We start from the raw sequence: 22,704 nt of genomic DNA on the forward strand, positions 1-22,704 counted from the left end.
AGTTTGATGGGCTGAAGCCTTCTTCTCTCATCTCGTCAAAGTCATTCTCTGACCAGCTTTGATCCGTTGCTGGCGATGGGCTGCGCTCCTTTGCAGGGGGAGATGCACTCTTATTTTTTGAATTTCCAGCTTTTCTGCCCTGCTTCTTCCCCATCTTTGTGGTTTTATCTGTCTCTGGTCTTTGATGAGGGTGACGTACTGATGGGGTTTTGGTGTAGGTGTCCTTCCTGTTTGATAGTTTTCCGTCTGACAGTCAGAAGGACTGTCTGTTGGTCTGTTGGAGATTGCTTGAGGTCCACTCCAGACCCTGTTTGCCTGGGTATCAGCAGCAGAGGTTGCCGAAGATAGAATATTGCTGAACAGCGAGTGTACCTGTCTGATTCTTCCTTTGGAAGTTTCCTCTCAGGGATGACTCCACCCTGTGAGGTGTGGGGTATCAGACTGCCCCTAGTGGGGGATGTCTCCCAGCTAGGCTACTCAGGGGTCAGGGACCCACCTGAGCAGGCAGTCTGTCCGTTCTCGGATCTCAACCTCCGCGTTGGGAGATCCATGGCTCTCCCCAAAGCTGTCAGACAGAGTCGTTCGCTCTGCACCGCCCCGCTGCTTCCCCTTTTGGACCTCAGCTGTGGGCTGTCCCCAGAGGTGGAGTCTACAGAGACAGGCAGGTTTCCTTGAGCTGCTGTGAGCTCCACCCAGTTCGAGCTTCCCAGCGGCTTTGTTTACCTACTTAAGCCTCGGCAATGGCGGGCGCCCCTCCCCCAGCCTCGCTGCTGCCTTGCGGATCGATCCCCGCAGACTGCTGTGTTAGCAGTGAGGGAGGCTCCGTGGGGTGGGACCTCCGGCCAGGTGTGGGATATATTCTCCTGGTGTGCCTGTTTCCTTAAAGCGCAGTATTGGGGTGGGAGTTACCCGATTTTCCAGGTGTTGTGTGTCTCAGTTCCCCTGGCTAGGAAAAGGGATTCCTTCCCCCTTGCGCTTCCAGGTGAGGCGATGCCTCGCCCTGCTTCAGCTCACGCTGTTCAGGCTGCAGCAGCTGACCAGCACCGATTGTCCGGCACTCCCTAGAGAGATGACCCCAGTACCTCAGTTGAAAATGCAGAAATCACCGGTCTTCTGTGTCGCTCGCGCTGGGAGTTGGAGACTGGAGCTGTTCCTATTCGGCCATCTTACTCCGCCCCCCCATTAATCTTATTTACACTTTTATCCTTCCTGTACCCTGAGGTAAACCTGTGTCTCTTAAACTATATTTTTGTCTTTTAAATTTGAGTACAGGTTGCTGTCAAATGAAATGTTTTCTTCTAATTATGCCCAGAACAAACACCTAGGTGACCCGGTAGAATCATCAAATGCAAAAACCATAAGTCTCTGTGCAACATGATCTCTTCAAAGTGGCCTGTTTTGCAATCTATAAGTTATAAACTTCACACTAATGGGCCATTCTACTACATTTATTGTTTGGATTTTTAACTTCAATAATTCTAAAATAGAATAAATTTATTCTTGTATTTGTTATTGTGCTATTGAATTGCGGAAATCCTTTGATTTATGTTTTAGAGTCCCTAAAATAATCTTTTCATGTAGATAAAAAATTGATTTTTAAATTTTCACCCTATGTTAAACTAGACTGTTTAGGATAATCTAAATTTAATGCATTTGCTATCAACAGATGTTTCAACTTTGAAATGAAATTTTGACTGACTTCTTAACTAAGATATTAGTAAGATTTTGATACAAAAAGATCCCATTATATAATATTATATTTCTTCATAGAATATATAATTAGGATGATAAAAAAGATATTTTGTTATAAATGACTTATAACCCAAGAGCCCATATTTATTTCAAGAATTTCTGTATCTGGAAAACTGGGTGGGGATAGAGGGAAAAAGAAAAAAAAATTAGGATGATGCATGCTGCTTTGCTTGTAATAATAAAAATAAAAATAATAATAATTATTATTATTATTATTACTTTGAGATAGAGTTTCACTATTTGTTGACCAGGCTGGAGTGCAGCAGTGCAGTCTCGGCTCACTGCAACCTCCACCTCCCAGGTTCAAGCAATTCTCCTGTCTCAGCCTCCCAAGCAGCTGGGATTACAGGCGCCCATGACCACGCCCAGCTAATTTTTGTATTTTTAGTAGAGACAGGATTTCACCATGTTGGCCAGGCTGATCTCAAACTCCGGACCTCAGGTGATGCACCCGCCTCGGCCTCCCTAAGTGCTGAGATTACAGGTGTGAGCCACCGAACCCATCACTTGGAATTCTTTATAGTTAATCTAAAATCTAGAGCTACATTTTGTAGTCATTGGTAGACAGTCTAAGTTACTGTCCTGCGGTTTTACCAATATTAACATAAAATATGTTTTAACTTTCTTTTCATATTAGGATAGGTTTAATATGCCTTATCTCTGGCAAATCAGAGGTCTGTTATGAACTGACCTTGGAAAATCACAAAATTCCATTGTAAAATCCTATTATTTGGCAAAGCAACAAAATATAATATTATAGAAATTAGATATAGGTTCATAATAAGGCAGCTTACTTTGTCAAGAAAAGGCTAAGGTAAAAAGTAGATAAATAGATTACTCTTTCGCTAGGAGCAAGGGTACTATACAAATTTACATGCCTTAATTTTTGGCCTAAGTAGCACTGCCACTTTAAACTTTAGCTTTTGGCAAAATTATTGGGTAATAAATCTGTTTAATTTTTATGGGAGGGGTATCTATTTGCAAGCATATCAAATCACAGTACATGCTATATGGCTAAGAAATTAATAATGTTGAAATAGATGTTAGAAAAATATACTTTAGATAATTTTTAAATTTCTAAATGTAACCTAAATATTCTTAATAAATGTATTTAATTCCACTTTTGGATTCAAGGTTTCTAAATACTCTTAACTGAAAAGGGAAGATAACAATTATGTTTGCCCACAGAGTAAAATATTAAAAGTGAAGAAGAAATTGCCTATTGAATTCATTTAATAACCAGTTCTAAATGTTACCATAATTTTAGTTTGTATCATTTGAAGAATTAATCATTCAGCAAATTTGTAAATGCTCAAATAATTTTTATATGCCATGGCATATCAAATGTATCTATTACAGTCATGTCACTACTGTAATAAGAAGTAAGAACAATACTTAGACTGTGAAGACCAGTGGGAGAGGAAAGTTGGACTGATACAGGCTCAAGAGTCAAAGAGAAAGATAAAATAATTAAAAACTTTTTCCAGGTGTCCAGGGGGGAATTGAATAGGTCTATGAAGAAAAGGTGAATAAGTTCCTCTGCCCTCTAGAAGAGGCTTATACTTGAGTGAGAGAGATCAACTTTAAAGCAATAATTGCTACACAGTGCAACAAATGCTGTAATAAGTTATATGGAAGCTCAAAAACAAGAAGTACTACCATGTCTAAAGTAGTTGTGGGAACGATTTTAAAAAGTGGGAACGATTTAAAAATTTAAAAAAGAAAAAAACAGGCTTTATACAGACTTCTTGTGAAGGAACTAGGCATTCTAGACAGTAGGAATGGCATATACAGAGGTACAGTACTGTGACTAAACAAGACCTGGGGGTGGGGTACAAAGAGTGTATTAGCCATTTTAACCCTGTGTACATGCCCATCTTGGCTTTGTTGTTGCTTCATCATCATTATTCATCCAAGCAGTAACTTCAAAGGAGCTACGCTGTCTTCTCCACACAGGTGTGTCACACAGTGTGGCCGGAACATGGGAAATCCACTGTGAATTGTGAGATGTGAGACTAGCACTTGTGTGGGGCTAGACTGTGACTGGCTTTATATGTCATTATAAATATTAGTTGGTGATTGAGGGGACCTTGGAAGCTCTGGCTCTTTGAGAGTAATCTTGTACCATAACCACAGAATTTATATGAGTTCTTTTTTTTTTTTTTTGAGACAGAGTCTCGCTCTGTCGCCCAGGCTGGAGTGCAGTGGCCCGATCTCAGCTCACTGCAAGCTCCGCCTCCCGGGTTTACGCCATTCTCCTGCCTCAGCCTCCCAAGTAGCTAGGACTACAGGCTCCCGCCACCTCGCCCGGCTAGTTTTTTGTATTTTTTAGTAGAGACGGGGTTTCACCGTGTTAGCCAGGATGGTCTCGATCTCCTGACCTCGTGATCCGCCCTTCTCGGCCTCCCAAAGTACTGGGATTACAGGCTTGAGCCACCGCGCCCGGCAGAATTTATATTAGTTCTATACAATTCATACTGAATTGAGAGACTCCACATTTCCATTAAAGTATGCCTAATAGTAGACAGTAATAAATGCTTGTCTTTAACTGATAAAGGTCACACCGATTTCTATAATTTTTTTGGAAATCTCCATTTTATCATAAATATCGATGTGACTTTTGCATTCTATTCCATATTATACTTTTTCAGTTGGAAAAAGGTATTGCATATCACCAGCTAAAATTGATACTCCAAGCATATAATCCATACTTATGGCATTCCGTGCACTCTAGCTTGTTGCCCGTGTGTCTGTTGAGTATGTATGTACCTTCAGGATTGCTACCAGTGGGAAGTTGACACAGTGAAAAGAGCATCAGTGTCACACTTTTTAAAAAGCAATAGTAACCATTTTTAACAACTAGTAACTAGTAGTCTCAATTATTATGTTTATAATTGCTGTTATGGACATCATTAAGAGATCTGAGCTATATGTAAAGCTGTGTATCACTTAATGATGACAATACATTCTGAGAAGAGTGTCATTAATCAATTTCATTATTGTGCAGACATCATAGAATGACGTACCCAAATTTTAGATGGTATAGACTGCTCCACATCTGGGCTATGTGGCATAGACACTGTAGTACATGCAATTCTTTATTGACAAACATCACGTGGCGTATGAGTGCAGCAGAAAATTTTACAGTATCTACTTTCAAATCAGTAAGAGATATTTAATATGCTTTTTTCTATTAGTGATCCTAATTCATTACTCTGGTGAGGAACCAAAAACTTAAATTTTCCCTTCTTTGAAAAGTTATTAGAGCAACAGTTCATGTGTTTAAGAATCGAAATTTCAATTCTAGGGGAAAAAAATTATTCTACCAGTGACTCTGCTGCCCTTTTGTAAGGGCTAGTAATAATAGTACTTCAGGCTATTACCTAATAATTTGATTTGAAAATCAAAACCTCAGAAACTGCTTTTTGGTTTGTTATTGGTAAAATTAATTATAGTACTTTGCTGGTGTCAACAATCTCATAAGCTTCCTTATAGTTTGTCCTCCCAGAATGTCTGCATGAATCAATAACCCAGAAATTCAGAGGCAGTATAAAAATGAACAGTAACTTGTGCATGTCATATAAGAAGTCCCTTATGATCTGGCCCTCTATCATAATATTCAGCAACTATTCAACTCACAACCTACACTCCAGTTTTGAAACTGCTAGCAATTTTTCAAACACACTGTACTTTCTCTACTCTCTGGTCCCTTGTTCTTCCCCACTCCTCTCTTTCTCCCTCTTGGCCATTCCCTCCAGCAGCAGTCAGGGTGCTCACTTACCCATGATAATCGAAATGGAGATGATTAGAATATGGGCAAAAATAGTAATATAGTACAGAAAGCAATGAGTGCTGTGTTAAAATCAGAGTTAGGAGCTATGAAATGTAATAGAAATTGGTAGTGTTTGAGATTTAAATATGCAAGATGGGAAAAATGAACTTCTTGATTGGAGTGAACCAATATAAGCAGCTAAGGAAATAAACGGTCATCAGGAATAGGAAATTCTAAACCTACACACAAAAAAATATGAGAGGTAAGGTTAGAAAAGAGAGTTCGGAATTCAAAAGTAAGGACTTAGACCTTATTTTGATAGAAAATCGAAAGACTTGTCCAGGCGCGGTGACTCACACCTGTAATCCCAGCACTTTGGGAGGCCGCACCACAAGGTCAGGAGATTGAGACCAATCCTGGCTAACATGGTGAAACCCCGTCTCTACTAAAAAATACAAAAAATTAACCGGGCATGGTGGCAGGCACCGGTAGTCCCAGCTACTTGGGAGGCTGAGGCAGGAGAATGGCGTGAACCCAGGAGGCGGAGGTTGCAGTGAGCTGAGATCGCCCCACTGCACTCCAGCATCCAGCCTGGGCAACAGACCGAGACTCCGTCCCCCCCCCAAAAAAAAAAAAAAAAAGAAAATCGAAAGACTTTTAATCAAGGAAGAGATATAATGAGCCTTAAAAAAGTAAACCAATTAGCAATGTGTGGCACATGTGCGGTAGTAGGTTAGAATTGACTGATGATTCTACTGTTATTTCTCCTCTAAATAAATGAGAGCTATATTTGAGATAGCATGAAAAAGTAATGATAATGGTATTATAATAGAAAATCACTTCCTCCAACAAAAAGTCATTCCCTGCAACAGAGAGACAAGTCAGTTATTTCCATATTGTTGCCATTACCAAAACATTCTTAATGCTTTTGACATTGCCTTCAGAACTGATTTTACATTCTCTTAAGTGTTGTTTATGGTGGTGAGTAATATTTTTCTTTCATCACAGGTGCTATCTTAAGACTAGCTAATTCACTTTGAAAGAACTGCTTTTGCACATTCAAACGTGTACTTCCATTTTCCTACTGTAAATCACATGCTTCCTGGAGCCACACTAAAATTTGTACTAATAACTATTTAATAAGATATGTAGTTGCCCATGTGCATTTTATGTACCTGCTTTTATTAATAAGTATTTTATTCTTATAACTTGGCAAATGATTGAACAAATTTTGAGTAACAAAATAGCCTAGGTTGAATCTAATATTGATACTAAATATATACAGTCATAAGATTATTTTGAAAATTAGAGAGTAAGATTAATGAAAAGCAAAATAATTCATTGTTGCTACATAATTCTAAGTTTATTACAACATATATAATGATTAAGAAGAATATGTGTACATGATTTTCTTTTTAAGGAAAAAGAACGGTTGAAGCAAGAAAAACGTGATGAGAAAAGATTAAATAAAGAGCGTAAACTAGAGCAACGAAGATTAGAATTAGAAATGGCAAAGGAACTAAAGAAGCCTAATGAAGACATGTGCTTAGCAGACCAAAAGGTAATTTATACGTCATGTATACGATTTCTATTTATAAGTTTAATTTTTCCAGTTTTCTTACCTGATTTCTTTGCCAGAGCTGCTATTGTGAAAGCCTTTCATTTTTAACTATAGCAGTAAATTTCCAACTCTAGGTCAATTTGCCTTTCCTAGATAGCTACCAGTCAACCTCTCTGGAGCTCTTGTGCTGGTAATGGCAGTTTTTTTGTTTGTTTGTTTGGTTGGTTGGTTAGTTGGTTGGTTGGTTGGTTGGCTGGTTGTTTTCAGACAGGGTCTTACTCTGTCATTTAGGCTGGAGGGAGGGCAGTGGCAGGATTATAGCTCACTGAAGCCTCAACTTCTCATTCCCAGCCTCAAGTGGCCCTCTCATCTCAGTCTTCTGAGTTGCTGGGACCACAGGCGCTTGCCACCATTCTTGGCTAGTTTTTTTGGGTTTTTGTTGTTTTGATTTTTTGTAGAGACAGGCTCTTATGTTGCTCAGGCTGGTCTTGAACTCTTGGGCTCAAGTGATCTAACCACCTCAGCCTCCCAAAGTGCTGGGATTCCAGGCACAGAAAAATCTTAACTCCTCTCCACACCCATATAGATATTTAAATAAATTAAGATTTATAATCTATGACCTCCTTCAGTGCTTTAGGTGACAAACCTTTATTGAACATGTTTACTGCATGCTAGGACTATGCTAAGCACATATTTGAATTTTCTTATTTAATCTTCAACATAATCCTGTGGAGTTAGTATTTCTTCCCATTCACATATGAGAAAACTGAGACACAAAGAGGTTAAGGAACTTGCCCAAGATTACACAACTAATAAATGGCAATTTGGATTCAAACTCCAGTTTGTTAAACTCCAGAGCCTATACTGTTTATCATCCTGAAAGCCAAGAAACTGTGTCCAACCAAAGCACCTCATATGTGTTTTGTCTTCCATAGTGCTTCACAGATGTGTAATGTTGCTGAAATACATAAAAGTATAAATTTAGAAAGATTGCTGTAATCTTGGCAACCAGCATAATTTCATATATTTTTGAGTAAAAATCAATTATGTTTTGACTATAGTTAAGAAGATGGTACTTATAGAAAAATATCAATAATGCATTTCATCTCTATATTATTATACTTCCTTAGTAGGATATTTATTTACTTGTATGCAATATTCAAATGATATGCAAATAATGGTTATCTCTTGATTTATGTAAGCTCTTTTCTAAAGTGCTTAAAGCAAACTTTTAGTACACTAAAATGGATTGAACTATATTAATGTGCTATTTGTTTACTTAGCATAAATGCTTCTAAATAAAAATGAGAGTGTAGTTACTAGTTTTAGTCATTTGAATGTTTAAATTTTCCTAAGCAGCGAATGGGTATATAAATTAGTTAACACATTTAATAAGCTCATAGTGATCAAACTTTTTAAATCCTAAGTGAGCTTCATTTTCTTGTATCTTTTATTTTCATTTAAATTCATATGTACTATATCAAATATGTAATTCATTTTAAGCCATATTTTATTAGCTCAGCTTTGTTATATAACTTTTCAGAATTACCTAGAAATGTGTATGTTTCATGTGGTTCAAGAAAAAGGGAGAATGAGAATTAACTGGTTTTCAAGAAGAATATAAAATATTTGTATGATATGAGCTATTATCTATAGTTTTGTGTTTCCACACAGTATTAACAGAAAAAGTCTCAACTGGTTACCTCAATAAATGCAGGGTGGAGAAATATTTTTGAACAAGGACCAATTCAGTTAAATAGAAATATGTATGTCACTTTTTTTCCAATTAAAATATAAAGTACTTTTTAAGGCTCTCATTAATGGGCAAAATGTTTTTAATTTAGATTACCTATTTATTGAATTTTTAAAATGTTGATGACAACTGATACTGCAATTAAGTCATTAAAATGTTAATATGTGAGCATATTTGAGAAATAGCAATAGAGATAGCTAATTTTAATACTGAAGCTAATACTTGCCTAAATACAGGGAAACCTAAAGACCTTTAGTTGCATTATAACTGGGTTTATGTACAGGGTCATGGATTCTAGTTATGTGGACCTAGTTATTTATCTGCATTCATTAGCCATAGATGATACCACTTTCTCCAACCATAGAGCCCACAGATGCATGCTGTTAGTTTCTAAGCTACAAAAAAAAGTATGATTTTTATATGTCATCATCATTAGAAGAAATTGGTACACATGCCCCTATAAGTATGTCCGTGGTTAAGTACTTACAAAATGTTTATATTTTATTTAATTTTTGCTCTAGTTATATAATCCATGTTTTTGTTAATATGGATATGTCAGTTGATTGAATATGCAAGCTGATTAAAATTAATGTCTCTTTTGCAAAGATCTAAGTTCGTAATTGAGTTCAACCAAAATTTATTAATGGTTGCTTACTTGTATGATGATACTTCAAGACACTATGCTTAGTTCCATGGGGGTTACAGAAATGCCCCCAGAGAATTTAGCATCCCAAAGGAAGCTACTGGTACAATACAAGAGGGAAAAAAAAGGTAGCAGCTTATTTTACTTTAGAAGATATGAAATCATGGCTTTTAGAAAATTAAGCCATTTTTATTTTTATTTTATTTTCAGCCTTTGCCAGAGTTGCCTCGTATTCCAGGACTTGTTCTCTCTGGAAGTACATTTTCAGACTGTCTCATGGTGGTGCAGTTCTTACGAAACTTTGGTAAAGTTTTGGGCTTTGATGTGAATATTGATGTTCCAAACCTGAGTGTTCTTCAAGAGGGATTGCTAAATATAGGGGACAGCATGGGTGAAGTACAAGACTTGCTTGTGAGGCTCCTCTCAGCTGCTGTATGTGATCCAGGTCTAATAACAGGATACAAGGTAAAAAAAAACAAAATATAAAATGTTTTAAATTTGTACTGTCAGTGCATTGGTAGATAGCTTTAGCGTATTAGCAGAAGGTTATGTATATTGATCTAATTTTTCCACATAATGTCTCACAAAGTTAAATGTAGATTCGTGTCAGGTTACACTTCATACAAAGAAAACCTGGTTACAGAGCTTAAGGAATATAGACCATTCTCAAGTTATTCTTTTTTCCTCTAGCTGTAGGCAAAGACCAAAGTAATTTAATGAAATACTTAAGCGATATTCATCAACAACAGAATTCATAATTCATAAGGCAACTAGAACTTGTATGTGCCTTCTGATATTATACCTTGTTCTCTCTCAATCACTGTGAATAACTGAAGCTAATCAAGGCACCTGCAGACCAGCACATTAAGACCCTGTGCTGCTCAGTGGATGCTCAATTAGTTCACATTTATCTTAATTCCAAATACAGTACACATTTCACAGAGCTTTGCTCTAGATAATATTGTGGAGAGGGAACCTCCCAGATGCCCCTGTTTTTCTTCTATCTCCCTCAGTGTTTCCCTATTTATTTTCCCTAGCCAGTAAAACCTATGACACCTTAAAGGTAGAAAACGCAGTACTGTTTTTTAACCTCCCCACTCTGTCATTCCTGATAAAATGTCCAGATAAAACCTAGGGAAAGGTTAGTGTTGCCTTTATAGTCATGGAAGACTTGATAGGTAATTTAAAACTTCGCTACCCATGAATTTGCATACTCTTCTCCCTGCCTGACTTGGAACCAAGGATTTGAAGCGGGAAAAGAAAGATACAAGTACTTGAATATTTGTCTGTTTTCTATTGACTATTTTGTGTCTCTTTCATTTAAAGAAAGTGAATAAAGCTCTTGTCAGTAATATCTAAGTTAAATAATATGAGGATTTTTAATCTTACTGTTTTTATGGTATAAATGGTTATGAGCAATACTGATAAAAATGCCAAACTTTTATAGGCTAAAACAGCTCTTGGAGAACATTTGCTGAATGTTGGTGTGAATCGAGACAATGTTTCCGAGATTTTACAGATATTTATGGAAGCCCACTGTGGACAAACTGAGCTTACTGAAAGTCTGAAGACCAAAGCTTTTCAGGCTCACACTCCGGCACAGAAAGCTTCAGTCTTGGCTTTCCTGATCAATGAACTGGCATGCAGCAAGAGTGTGGTCAGGTAAGCATATGCTCAGGCTTTTCCATGTTTTTTTCCATTTTGAATTTTTCTAATCACAAAGTAATACAAATTGATTATAGAAAATTGGAAAGTTACAGACTAGCACAAAGAAGAAAATTAAAATTGTACTTATCTCAATATTTAGAGATGGCCACTAACAATATTTTCATGTATTTCTTTGTAGTGTATTGAAAAAAAATTGGGGTCATACTGTGTGTCTGTAATATGGTCTTTGTCACCTGTTTTGTTTAATAATTTTGTTAATTCTTTATACATAACTTCTTTTATATTTTTACTTGCTGTGGTACCAGAATGTGGTACTACCACAAGAATATGGAATTTTTTTTTCCTTCACATTTTTTAAGGACAGATGACTACCTGATTTTGCTTAGTAGCCATTCATAGAATTATGTAGCCACTTTTTATTTTGTTGTATGCTAATAGAACCATAGAGTATTCATTTATCAATGTATTAATTTATACTTTTTTTTAAAGTCCTTGGTCTTATTTAAAAGTCAGAGTTCTCACTGTAGTTACTAAGAGTTCTCACTTGTTACTAATAACATATTAATACCAACATATACACTAGTATTCAAGATTTCTGAACAAATTCATGTTCATCGTGTCCTTGTTATTCATTATTTTACAGATTTTTAACAACTTTTAGGCCTTCATCTTTCTAGTAAAAGGATCAATCCAAATATTCAGAGTCATGCATTTCTACGAGTGTGGAAATTTTAAATTTTCTGTGCCCATCTTAGCTATGATATTGTATTAGTGTAATTTTTTGTTTGTTTCTGCTATTCACTGACAGTCATCCCAAAAAATATAATAATATTCACATCTTACAATTTTATGAAAGAATAAGTTCATTTAAGCATGAGCATGGTAACAAATAGTAATGCTGAGTGGCACTTATTCAAAACACATACACCCAAATTCAGTGAAAATGGTACACTACGGTTTTTACCTTAGAAAGAAAAAGCACCCCATTTGACTTTACCAGATATAATATTCTTAGTTTCTGTTTGGTTGTTTATACATATACACTTAGATAGTGTATATGCATATGTATGTATGTGCACTTATGTAAATATCCATGTGTGTTCTGGTATCCTGCTTTGATTTTGGAAATTATCACATCTTAAATACATGCAACAAAACTTGGAATGCTGTCTTTCTAAGGCAGTTGGTGCATAGTTTCTTTCTTGGTTTAAGATAGAAACCACAGTGAATTTTCTAATACTAATGTTGTATCCATTGGAGAAGTTACCACTTTTCAACATATGTATATACATATATAAACACATACATATATGAACATGTATATGCATGAGGTCAATTGTATCATTTTTACTTACTCAAAAATGAATTAATTTATGTATCAAATTTATTGCATATCAAATTAGTGCATTGCATAAATTGATTAATTTATATTTTTTAATAAATTCTTGCATTGGCAGTGAAATCGACAAGAACATTGATTATATGTCAAACTTGAGGAGAGATAAATGGGTGGTAGAAGGTAAACTCCGCAAGTAAGTCCTGTTTTATTAAAGTTAATGTACTGTTTTATTTTTCTACAAATTCCCAGTAAAGCATATGAATTGCAAAGATAGAATTTAAACTTTTATTGTCTAAAGAAAAGATAATGCTCAATTTAGATGGGATATAAAATTAATAAAACTCGGGCAGAATTTGCAGTGGACAAAAGATATAATGAGATTCATTGAGCTTATATTCTTCATACTTAGAAGAAAGTCATTTTCTCTTTTTTCTTTTAAACAAGTCAAGCAATTACATTTTCTAAGATTGTGGTTGCTATTAAGTTGCTTTTATCACAAATAGAATGTTTGGAACTGTAACTTTTTTTCTTAATTGCTTTCTAATTAAAATTTGCTTTTACGGAATCTAACTAAACTTATTCAACATTAAAACTTAATTATCTTCCTGCCAGAAAATATCATGCAGAAATTACTCCTATGTTAAGAGGTTCGTTTCTTTGTAGTAATTTGAATTGAAATTTATTCAGTCAGTTAGTATGGGATCAGAAATTATTACTCAACCGTTGTTAGAATTCTTCTTTTCAGTTTTCATCATTTTTTTTAATGAGTCTAATTCCAGAGAGATATCCAGAATAACTCTTGAAAGTTAATGCATCCTGTAATTTATGGAAACATTTCTTAAGTTTCCTAATTCTGATTTTTTTAACATTGGTATATTGCTTAACACAAAAGAAATGCCATAAGGTATTTTTGCATACAACTCATGTTTTGCTCTTTTAAAAGTATATTGAGAAGTCTTTTTTTCCATGTCATCACTTTTCGTAATATTTAAAGGCTCAGAATCATTCATGCTAAGAAAACAGGCAAAAGAGACACTTCAAGTGGCATTGATCTTGGAGAAGAGCAGCATCCCTTGGGCACACCCACTCCAGGACGCAAGCGAAGAAGGAAGGGAGGAGACAGTGATTATGACGATGATGATGATGATGACAGTGATGACCAAGGTGATGAAGATGATGAGGACGAGGAAGATAAAGAAGACAAAAAAGGAAAAAAGACTGATATCTGTGAAGATGAGGTAATCAAATTTAGGTTGATTTTAAGACAACTAGAACTGCATAACATAGTTTTAAAAGCAGAATTTGGAGTCAGATGGATTTGGTTTTGAATTCAGTTTTGACATTTACTTGCCTCAGTTTCTTCCTCAGAAAAACAAATATTACAATCTGTATTCCATAAAGATTTTTGTGATGGTCATATAAATATTTCATAGAATGTCTATACATAAAAGACACTAAGACTTAATTTTAAAAAGTTTTTTTAATATAATTACTTGAGAATTCTCCAAAGAGATATGCAGATTTTTAATTTCAGGTATTCTGTTTCATTCTATTAACATACTGTGTTACATTTGTACAGCGCTTCATGCCTTTAAAAGTGTTGTCAGGTTTAGTGAAAATAATGCATTCCTCAAACACTAATTACTATTTCTGTAGTTCTAGGTATTTTTAATCAAAGACAAATAAGGCACTGAACGTCCCATTTCAATTTACAGTCTCACTGAGGAGGATTTGCAAAAAGAAAACATAATGTGTTAACTGCTTTGAGAGGGGTATTGACAATGTGCTACGCGGATACACCTTAAGAGCATTTAGATTTTCTGAGTGATAAACTCCCACAAAGAGTTTCTGGATCCATCAGCTGAGGCTATAAGCTGAGCTGAATATTAACCTGGGTAAAGGTCTAGGGAAGAGTGTTCCAGGCAGAGAGAATTGCATGAGCAAGGGAACAGAAACAGGAAACCACAATGTGCTTTAAGGGGATTGCAAGTGCTTCAGTGTTACTGGAGTCTCATACGCAACAATGATGAACTAGGATCTTTTGCTTTTTTAGTGGCAGGAAGCCACTGAAGGGTTATAATCAGAGAATGGCATGGTCAGCATTAATTTTTAAGTTACTCACTCTGGCAGCTATGTGAAAGAAAAAAAGGTGGGGCAAAATCAGAGGTGCGGAGATAAGTCAGGAGATACTGCAATGGTTTAGGTGAGTTGTGAGGGGTAGAAACTAGAGCAATGGTAGTTGGGATGAGGGAGGAAATGATGTAATAAATATTTAGGAGGAAGAATGGGCAGGACTTGAAGATAGAAGGTGAACCATGTAGGTTGATAGAGTGATAGGATTGATTTCCAGCAATCTGGTTTGGAAGACTTCATGCTATGGTTGCCATTAACCAAAATAGGGAAATCAGGAAGAGAGTAAATACATAATTGGGGGCAGGGGGAGGTAAGGGAACAGGTAATTGAAGACAGGAAATGATGATTTATTTTTGGACTTGCTGAGTTTGAGGTACCTGTGTATAGAAACTCAGCAGTCAGTTAGATTTAGGAATCTGAGGCCTGAGGAAGAGTTCACTCTTAGAAATATAGATCAGGGTGTTATTATCACGTAGATGATAATTTAAAATCACGAAGTAAGTAAGATTGCAGGGGGGGATTGGTTTAGTGAATAGAGTAGTGGACTGAGGTTGGAACCTCAGAGATCATCAGTATTTAATAGGAGCCCACAAGGCTGCTTGTTCAAGAAGCAAGAGCAGACAGGTTGGAGATTTCTATAATGAGTTGGAGGTCCCCAAGACCACCTTCAGGTTCTGTGATTCACTAGGATGATTCACAGAACTCAGCATATACTTGTGCTTATAGCAATGAATTACTACAGTAAAAGGAAACAAAGCAAAATCAGCAAAGAATGTATGGGCAAAGTCCAGAGGAAACCAGATACAAGCTTCCAAGAGTCATCTCCCAGCGGAGTCACACAGGACAGGCTTAATTCCCTCAGCAACAAGTTATGACAACAAGCATGAAATGTTATCTACCAGGGAAGCTCATTAGAGACTTAGTGTCCAGGTTTTTACTGGGGGCTGGTTATGTAGGTACCCTCTGTATAGCATGTGCCAAAATATCAGATTCTCTGAAGAAAAGCAGGTATTCAGCATAATCCACATTGTTAGTGCAAATAGTACAGGTCCGTGTTAAGAGCTCATCTTAACCCTCCCAAAATCCAAGTTCCCATATGCCAGCCAAGGACGAACCTTGTAAGAAGGCCTTCCAGAGGATACCAGTCAGGCCTGCTATATTAAGTCTTTTCTACACATGTAATAATAACAGTAATCAAGAAAATCAAACATTGCAAAAAGGAGAGTGATAAACAATGTTAAAGCAGTAAGAGGCTAGTGTGATGTGGACCTAAAATGTTGATTGAATTTGGCAACATAGAGGTCACTGGTAACCAGTGTCAACACAGTTTTTTTAGAGGGATGAGCACACCTACCAGGCTGTAATTGATTGATTACAATAGAAAGTGAGAAAGTGAAGATGACTGTTTCAAGCATTGTGTCTCAGAAGACAGGGAGTTCCTAGAGAGGAGAAGGAGCCAAGGATTTTTCAGATGTTAAAAGACTTGAGATGATTTTTGATGGAAAGAAAAGAGTCAGTAAAATGAGAGAAGGGGATTTAAGATAAAAGAAATATAAAAAGCACAGTGCTATAAAGTTCTAAAAATTTTGGAGGGGCTTCAATCAAGGTGAAGGAGCTACCTTTGAAGAGTAGGTCAAAGGGAAGAAGGCAAGGTCATAGAGGGATGTGTGTGTGTATGTATGTATTTGAGTTTAGGGAAAGCTACCATAAGTCATGAAAATGGACATGTATAAAAGGTTGAAGTTCACCTTTTATCAGAAAAGAATGCTAGATAGGGCTGTGGAATTGAACTCAAAAAACAACATACAGCTAACCATTTCTTCTGCTCTCAATGCTAAGGGTACTTAGCTAAGGAAGTCTAGAAAGAACTCTTTTCCCTTCTTGCATCAACTCAGTAATGCTGGAGAAATAAAGCTTAGAGAGATGAATTTATCAGTGGAATGTGAAAGAAAGCTGAGAGATGAATTTATCGATGGAATTTGTGAAAGTAGTATCTAGTTGACACCAATGATAATCAAATCTATGAGTGAATGTAGAACTTATAATATGCTATGCAGTTCTCTTTCTTAAGTAAAAATATCATGAGTACAAAATGTTGTTGTAATTTCTTCCTTTCCAGTGTTATATTTTAAACCAGAATGGTAAAAATTGTTAGAATGAACTTTTCTTTTTTGTTGTTTAATTTTGGTAAAACATTTAACATGAGATTCACCCTCTTAAGAAATGTTGATAAGTATACTGTATACACTATTGGTAACTATGGGCATGAGGTTGTACAACAGCTTTCTAGAACTTTTTCATCTTGCATAACTGAAACTTCACACCTATTAAATAGTAACTCTCCAATTTCCCCTTCCTCCCAGCCCCTGGCAACCACCATTCTAGTCTCTGGTTCTGTGAGTTTGACTGTTTTAGATACCTCATATAATTGGAATCATACAGAATTTGACTTTCTGTGACTGGTTTATTTCACTTTGCATAATGTCCTCAAGGTTCACCCATGTTGTTACATGTGGCAAGATTTTTTAAGGCTGAATGATATTTCATTGTATCTATATATCACATTTTGTTTATTCATCCATCCATCAATGGACACTTGAGTTGCTTTCACCGTTTGGCCATTGTGAATAACATTGCAGTGAATATGACAGCACAAATACTTCAAGATCCTGATTTCAGTTCTTTTGAATAAATACCCAGAAGTGGGATTGCAGGATCAGATAGTTCTATTTTTAATTTTTAATTTTTTGAGGAACCTTTATACTGTTTTCCATAGTGGTTATACCATTTTACAATCCCACAACAGTGTATGAGAGTTCCAATTTCTCCATATCCTTGCCAACACTCCTCTCTCTCTCTCTTTCTCTTTCTTTTTGAGAGTAACTACCCTAACAGGTGTGAGATGATATCTCATTGTGATTTTGATTTTACATTTCCCTGATTAGTGATGTTGGATATCTTTTCACATACCTGTTGGCCATTTGTATGTCTTCACTGCAGAAATGTCTATTCAGGTTCTATGCCCATTTTAAAAATCTGGTTATCTGGTTTTTGCTATTGAGTTGTAAGAGTTACTTATATGTTTTAGATATTAACCCCTTATCAAATATATGGTTTGCAAATGTTTTCTCCCATCCTGTAGGTTCTCTTTTCAGTCTGTTGTTTCCTTTGCTAGGAATAAGCACTTTAATTTGATACAGTACCACTTGTCTATTTTTGCTTTTATTCCCTGCATTTTTCATGTCATATTTAAGAACTCATTGTAATGAATTTAACTTTACTGCTTTTAATAGTACCAATCTGAAAATGAGTCTACATTGAGATTCCTTGCAGAAATAATTTATTTCATAATATTGTACTTTTGAAACTACCAAATTATGTACATTCATCTGTGACAAATAATATGAAGGGCATATAATTTGAGTATCAGAAGTGTAATTACCCAAACAAAAGATAACATTTATAAGCAATCTGCTTCATTTGGCAAGTGGAGCTGTTTCCATAGCAGGAATTAAGCCTTTCTGACCAAAATTAATCACCTTTTCATAGAATTAGTGGCCTCTTTTAGCACTTCACATTATAAATTGTTTTAAAGTGTTAACTCGTAAGTTCAATAATTTGGACAACTATGTACTGAGATTTTAGTTTATTCCACTGTATAGTTATCTCACTAAACTAGAACTTATTTACAGAAATTATTTTTTTCAGTTGGTTTCTTTTTTAACAGAGAACTAACAAACCATACATTTTATTCTTTACACATAGACTATTTGAAAATCATTATTAAAGTTTTAAAGGAGATGTGTCATTTAAGGTAGTATTTCACTTTTTTTTTTTTTGAGACAGAGTCTCACCCCGTCACCCAGGCTGGAGTGCAGTGGCGCGATCTCAACTCACTGCAACCTCCGCCTCCTGGGTTCAAGTGATTCTCCTGCCTCAGCCTCCGGAGTAGCTGGGATTACAGGTGCCCGCCACCACACCCAGCTAATTTTTGTATTTTTAGTAGAGATGGGGTTTCACCATGTTGGACAGGCTGGTCTCAATCTCAACCTCATGATCCGCCCGCCTTGGCCTCCTGAAGTGCTGGGATCACAGGCGTGAGCCACCGCGCCTGGTCGTGTTTCACTTTTTTATAAGTGTTGAATTATAGAGTTAAATAGATTTTAGGATTTCACTGGCAAAGGTAGATCTTGTTAGTAATGTGAGAAAACAATTTCACAATTTTATGAAGTAATAAATATTAGGACCTAAGAAGTCAAATTAACATTTCATGTTAAATGATTTGACTTGTTCTTTATAATAAAGAACTGGCAGACACATCAATTTCCTATATAAGTAAAATTTTGACTACTTAATGAAACTGATAATTTAGGCACATTAGTTCTCAAAAAATAGATTTGACCTCTCAGTTAAGTTTTAAGTAGAGTATTGGTAGTTACCTTCCTTAAAGGACTGATTGCAGGGAGGTTTTCTTATTGAGACCCATACGATCCCTTTCGATTAGAAGATACTGCCCTTGACTAGATCATAGCGCCTTTATCTCAAAGAGGATTCCCTCTTCTCCTCACTCTTCATTCCTTCATTCCATAGAGTTGTGTTGAGACCTATGGGAGTTGAACCTTACGTGTTGGCCTGTGAGAGGTTATGTGGACAATTAAACTCTGACATGTAGGAACATATAATGACACTCTTTTTTGGTTGGGGAACTGTGGTATAGATTCTGTGTTCTTAGTTTTGTTGTTGCTGCTACTGCCATTCTCTCTGTTCTTCCAAGTTTTTTTAATCTCTGAAAATTTTAAGTACTCTTAGTCAAAACTCCTTTAAATAAAACTTTAAGAGACATTTTATTTCTTTCTTTTTGCATTGTAGGAAGAGTCTTAAAAATTGCAGTTAGGTTATTTGGGCTGATACATGGCATTTTCAAATATTTGATATCTTATTTTGAATATTTATTGATTGAATTGTATTTTTGCATGAACAGATTATCAGACATTTTTCCTACTGATCAGAAGATCACTTTAGAATCTATTTATAAATATTCACATAAGAGTCAAGATTTAAGAGTTGTTGAGCTAGTTATCTTTTAAGGTTTCTTTAAATTCCAGATAGAATTCATGTTACTGTTAGCACAAATAATGTGCCTGAACACCTTTGTAACTTGGTTCCCTAAATTTGGGTAAGGAGTGGATGAGTGAGAGATAGTGGTGAAACTATGGCAGTCTTTTTTTCACTTTTTTTTTTCATTGGGTAGGTAGCCATACTAGTCAGAAATACATGTTTGTGTGTGGTTGGTGGCAGTGTGGCTTTTTATGAATGCTGATAGGAAGTAAACATCAAAAACAAGTTGTTATTTTTCTTTAATCTGAGCTGTACCTCCGTCTTCTTATTAAAGTAGGAACACTGTTGGTTACTTTCAGACCTGTTCTTACTTAGTCCTCACAAAACCTTCATGTGATAGGTAACATTATCACCAGATTTACAGATGAATAGCCTTACAAAGGTTAAGTAATTTGCCTATGTCTAGTAGTGCAGCTAAGATCCAAAGAAACCCATGTACCTTCTATTCATGCTTTCCCTCTAAAACCTAAAATTTGGAGATAGTTCTTCCGTTGTCATTTTCTAGAATGAAAAATTTCACGTAATTACTTACAAACCTTCTATTTATGCAATTAGTACTATGCATGTTAGGAATTATTTTTATTCTAAAAGCTCAATGTGTTCAAGTATAACTAATCTTCTTCCCTTCAAAATAACTCCTTCAGTTGATGGTATCAGTATTTTTCCAGTCTCCTAGATTTAAAACCTTAACATCATAATTTATTTATTCCATCATCTCCCTTGCCCCTCTGTGCCACATATTCATGAGTTGACAAGACTCAACAGCTCTATAACTATGTAGTATCTCTTACATTCATTTGCTTTTCTCCATCTTTATTTCTTTTACCCTAGTAAGAACCATATCCCTTCTTCTCTAATCTGTTAGCTAGTTTTAAACTAAAACTAGTCTGTTAGCTAGTTTTACCAATTTTAATCCCTTCTCTGCTCCAGGCCGTCTTACAACTATTGCCAGAATAACCTTTGAAAAGCATAGTTCAGATGTTTAACCCTCCCTCAAAGGATCATTTTGTTAATTGGCAAGCATTTACAGGTCTTCAAAGCCTTAAACTCATCTTGCCTCATCTTCTGCGTTACCTCTTTATATACCTCTCATGTCAAGACATGAGACCTGTCCTCTTTTCTCTGATGGATGCATTTCTAACCATTCTTTAGTAGCTAATTAAAACATGACTTCTTCTATAAAGCCTGCCTTGGTATACATTTCTACTAAAAGTAATCTTACTCTGCCTTGAACTTCACAGGTTTTAATCACGACCTCTCTTTGAGACCCTTATACTTTTCCTGCTTTTGGGGGAGTTTATTGTGTGTGTGGTTTGTTATGTTTTGTTTTGTTTCTTTTGGGGATAGGGTCTGCAGGCTGGAGTGCAGTGACATGATCATAGCTCACTGCAGCCTTGAACTTCTGGGCTTAACCAATCCTCCTGTATCAACCTCCCAAGTAGCTGGAACTGTAGACACAAGCCACTAAGCTGATTTTATTTTTTGTAGATACTGGGTCTGACTATGATGTCCAGGCTGGTCTCAAACACCTGGCCTCAAGTGATGATCCTCCCACCTCAGTGTCCTAAAGTGCTGGGATTACAGACATGAGCTACCATACCTAGGTTTTTGTGTGTGTGTTTTTTTTAATACAACGTTTTATGTATCTCTCTACCAGATTATTAGTTTATAGAAAAGAACTGAGTCTTATACCTTCTTATACAGTGCCTCTTCTAGTATTTTGCATATAAGAGACTTTCATTAAATATTTACAGATTGAATAAATAAATCTTAAAACAGATAAATGACACTGTATTTTCTTATATATAGGATGAAGGTGACCAAGCAGCAAGTGTTGAAGAGCTGGAAAAACAGATTGAAAAACTGAGTAAAGTAAGCACTTTTCTGATTAACATTTAACATCTTCACAGTGTTTTAGAAATCTACATTGTATGGGGATTAGTTTTTCTGACTGCTAAGCAAAAACTAGCTTTTGGGGAGTAATTAAAAATGAAGATTCTGAATAGCATTTTTGTCACAAAAAAAATAAGATGAGGAACTCTAGAAACATTCTTACAATTGAACTTTACAAGCTTAATGCCAAGGTTAAAAGCCTGCCTCTTAAAACATGATATTGAACTTAATCAGAGCCTAGAAAGAAAATATTCTGTATTCTTCAGCTCTTCATATAAATATGAAATATCAATTAAGGCATAGTTTTATTTCTTGGAATTAATTACTAAAAAATTCAGGTGAATTTCATAGTGACAGTTTCAGCATCTTAGGTCTTATTTTATGTTTGTGTATTAGTGGGTTTTATTTGCGTTGGATTTGTAAACTGTACGTATTTACATACTTCTCATTAAAGAGAAGTGGTTTACGCCTGTAATCTCAGCACTTTGGGAGGCTGAGGTGAGAGGATTGTTTGAGCCCAGGAGTTTGAGACAAGCCTGGGCAACATGGCGAGACCCCGTCTCTATTTTTAAAAAAATTAAAATAAAAATAAATACTGAATTTCATAGCATTAGTGAAATTTAAGATGAGCTTTTTATAAGAACAAAAATGAGTTTTTTAAAGGTATTACGACATGCCTGTGTATGGTATTAATGTTAGATTCTTCACAGACTTATCCCAAAACTTAATTATATGTTGTCTAGGTTTACAACATGAGTGTAAAAATAGCCAAATACAGGTTTAGCCAATTACATATATATTATTTGTTTTTTGTTTTGCTTTGCTTTTCGAAACAGTCTTGCTCTGTTACCTAGGCTGGAGTGAAATGGCATGATCACAGCAGCCTTGACCTCCCAGGCTCAAGTGACCCTCCCGCCTCAGCCTCCCTGGTAGCTGGAACTACAGGCATGTGCCACCACGCCCAGCGGATTTTTCATATTTTTTTTGTAGAGATGGGATGTCACTATGTTGCCGAGGCTGGTCTCTAATTCCTGGGTTTAAACGATCCACCCACCTCGGCCTCCCAGTGTGC

At 36.0% G+C, this 22,704-nt stretch overlaps 1 protein-coding gene across 24 annotated transcripts in view; it reads left to right on the forward strand.

Annotated features, from left to right (window-relative positions):
- BAZ2B (bromodomain adjacent to zinc finger domain 2B) overlaps positions 1-22,704 on the forward strand; it is a 343,885-nt gene that overhangs the window by 256,692 nt on the left and 64,489 nt on the right. For all 24 annotated transcript variants that reach the window (XR_004441758.1, XM_033231361.1, XM_033231356.1 and 21 more), the window contains 6 exons: positions 6,945-7,085; positions 9,692-9,946; positions 10,929-11,143; positions 12,607-12,681; positions 13,483-13,726; positions 21,549-21,611. Coding sequence is in view for 23 of the 24 variants with exons in the window: in XM_033231361.1 (XP_033087252.1) it covers positions 6,945-7,085; positions 9,692-9,946; positions 10,929-11,143; positions 12,607-12,681; positions 13,483-13,726; positions 21,549-21,611 (993 nt within the window). In the remaining variant the exon portion in view is untranslated. The remainder of the gene's footprint in view (positions 1-6,944; positions 7,086-9,691; positions 9,947-10,928; positions 11,144-12,606; positions 12,682-13,482; positions 13,727-21,548; positions 21,612-22,704) is intronic.

This window comes from Trachypithecus francoisi, unplaced genomic scaffold (assembly GCF_009764315.1).
Source record: "Trachypithecus francoisi isolate TF-2019V2 unplaced genomic scaffold, Tfra_2.0 Lachesis_group13, whole genome shotgun sequence".
In the NCBI taxonomy this organism is placed as follows: domain Eukaryota; kingdom Metazoa; phylum Chordata; class Mammalia; order Primates; family Cercopithecidae; genus Trachypithecus; species Trachypithecus francoisi.